Raw genomic sequence first — 9,960 nt, 5'->3', positions numbered from 1 at the left:
AATTCCAATATAATGCTCATGTTCGTGAGATTGAGGAAGTAAGAGAATGAGTCAGTGGTAACAAAAAATAGAATTTGGTATCACAGTTCTACATAATTAGTCTCACGATCATCTGTGAAGAGATAAATTGAAAAATTGTAATTGACTAGTATAGAGAGGATGACTTTTTTTTTTCATGACTTTACTAAGATTGAACCTCTGCCCTATGATAATAATTCTACTCTGCATTAACCAATTCAACTTTATTCAGGGGCAAATAAGAGGATAAGTCAGGAATCATGTTAGTGTATATATAAAGATGGTGTCAAATTTTTGAAGACATTGTAGTCATTGCCTAAGATGAAGGACCCGAACGAGTCGAATTCCTGAGTTGGGAGACATAGGACAAGACGCCACCAAATTGAGGTGTTGTTTAAGAGATAAAGGAGAGTTGGGACCTGCCGAGCCCTATGAGACCAGAGTCCCGCCAAACATGCCTCCATTGCTTTGCCCACACCCAAACAAAAATCCTTCCAACACTCCCCAAGCTCATGTTGTCCCTGGCCAACACTCCGTTGGCGTAGGATCCATCCCTGTAGCTGAGCCCGTAGCTGCAACTCGGTCGGTCGGCGCGGCAGACATTCGAGATTCCGGTGGCCTCCTGCAGGGAATCACAGGTGGAAGTGTTGCATGGGATATGGGATATACCGGTAGGAAGGTGAAGCAGCAGGGTCGAAGAGAAGGGCTGTAGCAGGAGTTGCACGGCATTAAACCCAGGTTAAGTCACTCCCGGTGTCCACTATCACTGTCATCTGCTTGCCGCCATGCTCGATTGTGACAATGTAGTTCAAAGTTTGGAGCTTTGCTCCGGAGTCGAGAGGAATTCGAGCTTCCGATGGAGTTGCTTCCGCTTTGTAAGCCAGTGTATTTCCCATCAGGGACTGTAGAGATTGAACTCTGGCATTGTCATCATCTAAAAGCTTCCATCTTGTGTCCTTTCTACTCTCGATTGGTCCAAAAGAGTAGCTTTCGTGCTTCATTTATAGCATTGTTGCACCATCCATGTTCTTCCTGTCACAAAGAGTCACAACCTAAATCCTAAATTTATTATGCATTCAAGATTTTTAAGGCTGAAAAAGAAAGAGAGTAGGTATGAACTCACTTGATCGCTGCGGTAGGCATTTCCCAGAAGTCTTGGAAACCCCAAACTGAAGTTGCTGCTGCAAAACCAGCACCTTCTCTCCAAGACATGAAACAACACCTGCAACGGTGACAACAACAAGAGGAAGAAGGGAAAATCATCAGGAGGAGGTGGCTCTGGTTCCCACCATTAGAGGACTCACCACTGAGCACTGAGGCAACAGAGAAGAGAAGGAAAGGGAGTGGGAGGGAAAGAGACAAGTTGTTCTACTGCAACAGTTACACCCGTGAATGGAGAATGTTCATTCTCCATGACATTGAGGTAGGAATCATTTTTTGATCAGACAAAGTTGTGGGATCATTAAAACTTGCTCATATGAATCAGGAACTAAACTACAAAATCTTCAAATTGCTCATATGAATCAGGAACTAAACTACAAAGTCTTCGATGTTGAAACATCTTCACGTGGTGCATTTGTGCATGTTGGTGTTTAACAAATGACTTGGCTGATGAGTTTTTTCTCTTTTTCTTTTGGAAAAAAAAATATTTGAGAAAAATAGAGACGAATCCCTCCCTTTAGTTGGAGACTTGGAGTAGAAGCATGGGAAATACGTAGATACGGTAAACTGAGTGTAACTCGACCAATAAATTCCTGCAGGAGCAATTCGACGTGAATTTAGTTTTATAACTGGCTTATTATATCGAGATTTTACAGGAATATCATGAACTTTGTCCTTGATTTATTCGGTCTTGTACAAAATTGATAGCTAGAGAATAAAAATTCTAAGTGGCGATAACTGACTTCTTTTTTATAACCAAACGAAGGAATCTATTAGAACCCGTAGGGAAAAAAATTCTTCTTATGAACTACATTCTCAAACTGAGGCCAGAAAAAATCTAAGCTTGTTTTGAGGAAAGATATAGTCACTTACAGAAAATAATTATGTATTTATTTGGTTTCATGGGGTTCTTACGAACTGTTCATTCATGCATATCAGTGGCTAATTACATTAAATTTTCCAATCCCTCCATCTCTTGATCTAGATGGCTTAATTTTCTAATCCCTCTGTCTCTTGATCGAGGGTGTCGTAATAAAAAACCATTAATATTTGCCCTCTTCTCGCTTCTTTCACTAGGCCAGAACCTGTCTCTTGATTCCAACCGCGGCCGTTGTGGGATAAAGCTACCTCCCATTTCCTTTCTATTGGTTTGTTGCATAGTTATCATCCGTACACTTGGTACCTTCTCTCTAGATTTCGAGAAAAATCCTGTAGGGTGTTTCCACAAAGATTCTTGTATGTGAAGTTGCTTTTAGTTTCAGTTTTGGAAACTATAGATGAAATTTCTAGTATGAATTAGGCTTCAAATAAACTCAGCATCTAAAGCAGAAAATTTAGATACAAAAGGTGCTCATCTAAATCTACTATCTGGATACAGAAGCGTAAATATTTATTAAGAGTAGAGGAGAGGGATTCGTTGGCTTTGAAGCAGCATCACTAGCTTACATAGAAGATGCTTTGGCAAACTTTGAGAACCTAGAGCATTCATCTTCGAGAAGATCTCGTGGATTACCGTGCTCAACCTGCAGATAAATCAAAGCAGTAATGGAAAGTACCATGGTCTGTCATTAACTATTGAAGAACCACAACTTGCAGTAACACCTGAAGCATTAAATAGTTTATGATATACGTCCAAAATGCACAAGTCATTAATCTAGCTAATGTGATTAGTTGGGTAGGTGTCTGCTACCCTAGTTTTCTTTTTTTAAAAAAAAAAAAACTGAAACCACCAAAATTCTCCTTTCGTTTCTAGTATCAAGCCATCTGATCTGTTTGTACATCCAGTCATATCCTCAATGGTAAATGCATTATACCCAACAGAAAAGAGAGTTTCCAAATTTTTGATAGTATTTACCTACCAGTGTGCATCATTATTTCCCAATAATATATGGTTGAAAAACATATTTGACTTCTAGTTGAATCCTAAATTACATCTGTGATAAAGCAGTTGCTTACCAGGATGCCATGGTCAAGAACTAAAATACAGTCCATCTCAAGCACGGTAGAAATTCGATGTGCAATTGTCAAAACTGTTGTATCCTGGCAATCAATGGAGATGGCATTTTGCAGAATTAAAGCCGTTTGTGTGTCAACACTGGCTGTACATTCATCCAAGCAAAGTATCTGCAAAAAGAATACTTTGTCTATTCAGCAATGCTGACTTGGTCGAGCCACCAAGTTACAACACAAAAAAGAAGTGTTATTCTCAACCATTTGAGCTAGGCCACATAGGATTCATCCCACCATTATTAAGTCTATATCATTAGAGATATTGATTAAATAAATCAGCTTTCAATATTTTTTATTTTGTCAATTTACAACTGCCACACCCCACATTCTAAGTTAAATTAACACATTGCAACAAGTAAAATTGTAATTTGACCTATGAGATATAAGTACAATTTAAATTATTTAAATGTATATGGTAAACAATATATAAAATGTAAAAAAACAAGAATTCATTAATAGTCTGGCATCTTGTAAGTGATAGCTCAAGGAAGATAATGTTAAAAACTATAAATATGTGACCACAATGAAGTTAAGATACATGATCTTTTTCCACCATTAAGCCTTGCGTACTAAAATATTTTAATATTTTGTTAAATGTTTTTAGGTGTCCTCTGCTATGCGCATGACTAATCCAAAACTTGTCCAACCTAACCATAAAAATTATTGTTAATTATACCCATCTTAACCACTTTTTCCCAACTCTCTCTCAATATTGAAGATAAAGAACCCAATCGATTTCAAAGGCTGAAAATTGAGGTAAGTTGTTATTACTATGTACTGCAAACTACAAACCTGCCACAGTAGATGAACATATGTTACTAGGAAACAGATGGATACTACAAAGTAAAAGCATGCATATTATAAAAAACAGTGAAAGCATAAGAGAAATTCAGACAGAAGAAGGAAGAAACATTAGGGAACAAACTATGAGCCAATTGCCTAGTAGGAGAATTAACATTTTGCATCAACATGAATAACAAAAAAAAGGGACATTTAGATCACCAATTTTCAATACGGTCAGTGATTTCTTGTGATATTCCTCATCGTAAACAAGTAATATACCTTGGAGGATTTAATGATTGCACGAGCAAGACATATGAGTTGTCGTTGACCAACTGAAAATGATGTTCCATTTTCTTTAACATGAATGCCAAGCCCACCAGCTGTTTCGATGACTTCTTTCATATGACATTTTTCGAGAGCTTCCCAGATTTTGGCATCAGAAGTCATGCCAAATGGATCAAGGTTCTCCCTGGAGCATATAAAAATCCTTACTCGTACAACAATGATAGCTTTTTCACGTAAGTCATATATCTCTTTACTCGCCAAGAAACTCAATATAAATGCTATTTCAGAAGCATAGAACAATAATGATTTTTTCTTCTCACCTTAAAAAACCCTCAAACAAGAAAGGACTTTGAGGAACTACTGAGAAACGATCCCGGAGTTCTCTAGGAGCCAAGACAGCAATATTAGTACCATCTACTAGTATGCGTCCCCTACAGATGGGAGTAAGGCGGAAAAGTGCATTAAGTATGCTCGACTTTCCAGCTCCGGTTCTCCCAACAATTCCCACCTAATGTACAAATATAACTCATTCCCATAAAGGATTACAAATGGAAGAAAAAAAAATTCAAAGTTGATATAGCAACAAAGGTATGCACCCAGCATATCCAACAAAATATCTAATATCAAAGCTTCAAGCTATTCCAGTAAAATTTATACACTACAAACCTTCATGCCTGCTTCAATACTAAAAGAAAGATCCTTCAAAGCTGCTGGTAGTGATGGTCTATATTGAAGACTAACATGGTCAAATTCAATCAGTCCTTGGGGTGGCCACCCAGTAGGCAGAGATTTTGATCCTTGGAGTTCTTCCTGCGGAATGTCCATGTACTGCATGCATATTCTGTGTTTACTGATTGTGAATGCATCATGCATAACATAAAATCATCAATTACCTCAACCACTCTCTCAACAGATACCATTTCTTTCTCTGTTTCAGTGAAACTTGTAAGAAAACTGCTCAACAATGACACTATTGGTGCAGCATAAGATAGGGCCAATCCTACCTGGAACCAGAACAATTTGAGGTCCTTATTAGGAATCATTATCAACATTTATATAAAATTGTTTAAACTAAAAGTAGGCAACAGAACATTCTTCAGTTACAAACTTACCAGACCAGGTGTATCCAAGGTAAGTGAAAAATCATGTCCATGACCAATGACAGCCATCACTCCAATAAATAATATTACTGAAGCTGACAACAACTAAATAAAATAGTGTGATTGCCTCCATAATTTATAGAGTTAAATGTGGCATACATTCAGGAATATCGGTATAATGACTGCCACCAACTTGTGGAGAACCAAAAACACCTAAATAGGACAACTAAATCAAACAAAAAAACCAAGGAAAGAATAATACTTGGAGGCGCAAAGAAAGCCATAAACTTGCTGTTTGTTCAGAATAGGAAGTTTGCTGATACAACTGGACAAGGTCCAAGAATCTTGCCATGAAGATTTCCTGTCATTCGCATCATTAGCTCAAAGAAAAGAAATTTGACTTCACAAGTGGAGTAACTAACTGGAAGCACTTGTATGTTCATACTAAAATTTTTGATCAAGATACTGCACCCTTCTAGATAAGAAATTCAATGGGGAAAAAAAATCATACATTTATCTAGAAAGCTTAAGAAAGAGAAACAGACAAGGTGTGAAATCTTTATGCTTTCTAAGCATAAATAATTCAAACATAAAGCAAGGCTATAATAGTATGCTCACTTAAAATGATACCAACTAGAAACAAAGGAATCAGTTAAAATGATGCCAAATAGAAACAAAGGAAAAGCATGGTTCATATAAGACGCACTTGATCCTTCATATTCAAACACTCCTCAATTTGATAAGCTTGAATGCAAACGTACAGCTAAAGGATGACATATTTTCCACTAAGAATTGTGTGATTTATCACATTAATGAACAATTATGCAAGTTGTTGGGAATTTTTCTTCCCAAAAAATATTGATCTTGATAGTAATTATCAAGATTCCAGGTTATTTTTAGTCTGACAGGAGAATACATCTGTCTAACCAAGAATAGAATTGTGATTGGTCAGGATGGTAGAATAAGAATATCCATGTTCACCTCTTTCTTAAACGCCCTTATAGTACATGAACCATCCAATGTTTCTGTGAAAGATGAATATATAGGTGAGCGAGAAACACTGTCTAATCTCCGAAGCTCACGTGAAGTGCACCTGTAGTAAAACTGTAACATAGGTCAGGTTGTAGCACATAAACATAAGATAGTTACCAAAATTTGCTGTTATCTTTATGGACTCATCATAATGACATGCCAATAGAAAAATAGAAATAATGAGGTAAGTTTGCACAAACTAATTTGGGTGGTAGAGTTAAAAAGTCATCTATATGTTATGTGATGTTATTTAGAGAATTATAAGAGATAACCAGGTCCAAGGCATACTTAGTCTTATGCCTTTTTTTTTTGTAGATGTTTGGTCTATAAATATTGGATTGTAATCCTATTTGATACAACAATATGATATCAAATTTTCAACTTGGTATTAGAGCCTAACCCATAAATCCCATTTATCCTGTTGCTATCGCCCCTCTCTCTCTCTCTCTCTTTTCCATCCCCACTGCCAATACAAAAAGAGATATTCATTTCGCTGCCTTTCATCCAGCCCAAGCTATTGCTCAAGATCAAATGAAATCCAATGTTCCCTCTCCACCTCACTGTTTCTTCCCAAATATTTCTACCCTTCTGTTCCATCCACCCAAATCATGGACCTATTCATACAGATTCCTTTACCACATATACCCTTGTCCAGTTAAGAGGAGAAATTCCTCAATGAAATATGTCTAACATGCTCAAGTAGACTAGAATAGTTGAAGAAAGGTCAATTGATACTCCAATGGATCTAAATGTTAAATTGATGCCAGAACAAGGGAATTCATAATCTCATCCAATTATAGGAGAATAGTTAGAAAGTTGAATTACCTACGAGTCATATCTCAGTTGTTAAGTATGATTAGTTAATTACTTGAGACTCTATATCAAGACCATTTGGAAGCAACAAGATTTACAATATTCCGAGAATACTAGAAGAAAGGCTCTAATATACCATAATCATCAACAGATTATGGGCAAACAACAGATTTGAAGGTTCCAATGGATAGGAAATCCACATCGGGATATTTTGTTCTTGGAGACCACATGTCATATCTTGGAACAATAAGAAAAAAATTGTTTTTGCTAAGTAGAATGCAAAGGCAATGTACATAGCTATGGTTCTTGCTACATGTGAGATTATCTAGCTCAAAAAGTTAACAACCAGTTGGGAGATCCTCCTATTGAGCCAATGAAACTACACTGTAGTGATGATCCAGTTGTGGTACACATTGTTTTCAATCTTGACTTTCATGAAGAGATGAAGCACATTCAAATTAATTGTCAAGAAGAATTGTTGTTCAAAGGAGGTAGTCACTCATTTGTTAGCTCTAATCATCAGTTAGCATTCTGCTAATCAAATCCTTAATGATCCAAGTATTGAATATATTTGTAAGAAATTGGGATTTTATAATATATTTGAATATGGGGAGTGCTATGGGCCCGATTGTAAATAGTTAGTATTTCTATAAATGCACAGTTAAGATGGATGAACATGTAAACTGTCAATAAGACTGTAATAGAGAGGAATAATTTTCCCCACTTTAATGTCCGTGTAACAACAAATATTTAACACTTCAACCGTTATATCAGAAAATATGGCTGATAATTATAATTTTAAAATTATCTTTTTCTGATGAAATTACTTGACAGGATAGTTTGATACCGCTTGATACCTAGAGTTACACCAGTCCGATCTAGTAGCCCACCAAGAAAATCAGGATCAAATCAGTTTTTCAATAGATACTTTCACTTGGTGTTTTAAATCACGATTCAATTACATTCATTCTCCAATGATTGATACTGCTTGGTAACTAGAGATACACCAGTCCAATCAGCCCACCAAGAAAATCAGAATTTAATAGTTTTCAATTAATGTTGTCACATGGCATTTTGAATCGGGATTCAATTACATTCTCTCTCCAAACTCTTTTGTGTTTTGAATGCTACAGGTGGGTAAATGATAAAACAGAATGTAAACATATTTATCTACAAAATCATCACTGTTCTAGGCATCAAGACTTCACAAAGCATCACAAAGTTGTTACTTTCATATTTTCAAATGAAACTTGGAACCATTATCATTAGATACTCAATGACACAACTAAGAACAAAGAATGATGCTAGTCAGTTGGTCTGTATTAAATTCTGCATTAGACTACAAAGATCTGGAAATAAAAAAACAAATTGGAGTTTGAAAGAGAGTACCTGCAGTTTTTTATATACAAAACCCAGAGGAATCAACAATATCAAGAACATGACCTGCATAAGCATTTCAAAATTAACTAGAAAGGTCAGACTTGTAGCGGTACAATTGTTAAGTTGGACATGCATCTTTAGAGTAAACTGTACATCTCTACCTGTGAATAGGACAAAACTGCCACAATGCCCAACAAGCTAAAGAAATTGGCTAGGAGAATATTAAAAATAAATGGAAGAGAATCATCAATGGCATAAAGGTCTGAGGATAATCTGCATACTGAAAATCTTCATTAGTAAACTAATCAGGGAAAGAAGGCAAAAAATATTTCCTGACCTATTAAGTATTCTCCCATTTGGATTTTGGTCAAAGTAGCAAACTGGTGCATTGATAAGCTTACTTAGAAGCTCAGCATGCACCTGAACTGCAGCACGTAGGCCACCATATGAAAATGAAAATGCTCTTGCTAAGGTGAAGATGGAATTCATAACGCCAAAAATGGAGAGTATAATCTACAAAAACATATATATGTATATATATGAATGCAGCTGACTGTATGAATTGCTAATGATTGTTCACTTCACAAAGAAACCCACTAAATTGAATAAACAACTGGCTTCTAGTTTACAGTAAACAAGAAAAAAATACCAGATAAAATCTTGTTTGCTCAGTTCCATTGTTGGCATCGACCCAATGGGATAACCATAAGTCATTGCCGTTACGGGATGCTTGCATAAATATAGCGGAAATACATATTAGTATAACAATCGGCCAGCTTGCAAACCTAGCATAACTTCTGCGATGTGGGAAATAATCACCAATGACATAAGCTAGAATATTAACCAAGACTGCATTTCTAGATTTTAAATAACATAGTTACACAATGTAAAGAAACCATTACTTGTAAACACTAAGATCAACATTCCCTTCTTTCCTTAGCTCTATATCATCATTTGAGTTTGCTTTCTCTAAATCAGCTATAAGTTCGTTGTCCACCGGATGAACAAACACAATTTCATTGGAAGTGCTTCCCATGCTTTCATTTTGTACAAATTCCAATGATGACAAGCTTGAATGTTTAGGAAGAGAACTTTTGGACAGTGGAGATTCCAAGAAATCAGTGGAAGTCCCAACCCACCTCAGCTGCCCTCCATCCATGATTACAATTATATCAGCTGCAGAAATTGCCTGCATGAAGAAGAGTACTTGATGAGCATATTTTTGTCATAAGCAAAAAAAAAAAAAAAAGATCAATAATTCAAGAAAATATTGCTATGTTGCTGTCATACTCGTATATTACACAAGCTTGATCGATATACATTTCCAAGCAATATGGCATTTCCAAGAATTGAAATGGTAACCAAACCAACTGCGGCT

General features: G+C 36.2%; 1 protein-coding gene across 4 annotated transcripts in view; it reads right to left on the bottom strand.

The window, feature by feature from the left end:
- Window positions 1–2,455: 2,455 nt before the first annotated feature.
- LOC121970440 (ABC transporter C family member 13-like) overlaps window positions 2,456–9,960 on the bottom strand; it is a 49,923-nt gene continuing 42,418 nt past the window's right edge. For 2 of the 4 annotated variants that reach the window (XM_042521173.1, XM_042521176.1), the window contains 14 exons: window positions 9,485–9,771; window positions 9,232–9,379; window positions 8,920–9,095; window positions 8,744–8,855; window positions 8,592–8,645; window positions 6,339–6,461; window positions 5,620–5,718; window positions 5,370–5,462; window positions 5,151–5,261; window positions 4,924–5,085; window positions 4,578–4,765; window positions 4,252–4,441; window positions 3,136–3,303; window positions 2,456–2,702 (listed from right to left, as the gene is read on the bottom strand). In XM_042521173.1, coding sequence (XP_042377107.1) covers window positions 2,622–2,702; window positions 3,136–3,303; window positions 4,252–4,441; window positions 4,578–4,765; window positions 4,924–5,085; window positions 5,151–5,261; window positions 5,370–5,462; window positions 5,620–5,718; window positions 6,339–6,461; window positions 8,592–8,645; window positions 8,744–8,855; window positions 8,920–9,095; window positions 9,232–9,379; window positions 9,485–9,771 — 1,992 coding nt within the window. In that variant the 3' untranslated portion in view covers window positions 2,456–2,621. The remainder of the gene's footprint in view (window positions 2,703–3,135; window positions 3,304–4,251; window positions 4,442–4,577; window positions 4,766–4,923; window positions 5,086–5,150; window positions 5,262–5,369; window positions 5,463–5,619; window positions 5,719–6,338; window positions 6,462–8,591; window positions 8,646–8,743; window positions 8,856–8,919; window positions 9,096–9,231; window positions 9,380–9,484; window positions 9,772–9,960) is intronic. The other 2 variants (XM_042521174.1, XM_042521175.1) reach the window with 2 other exon arrangements.

The sequence above is a fragment of the Zingiber officinale genome, chromosome 4A, assembly GCF_018446385.1.
Source record: "Zingiber officinale cultivar Zhangliang chromosome 4A, Zo_v1.1, whole genome shotgun sequence".
NCBI classification, from domain to species: Eukaryota; Viridiplantae; Streptophyta; class Magnoliopsida; order Zingiberales; family Zingiberaceae; genus Zingiber; species Zingiber officinale.
The sequence above is the reverse complement of the archived record's forward strand: the minus strand, read 5'-3'. Positions and strand labels throughout refer to the sequence as shown.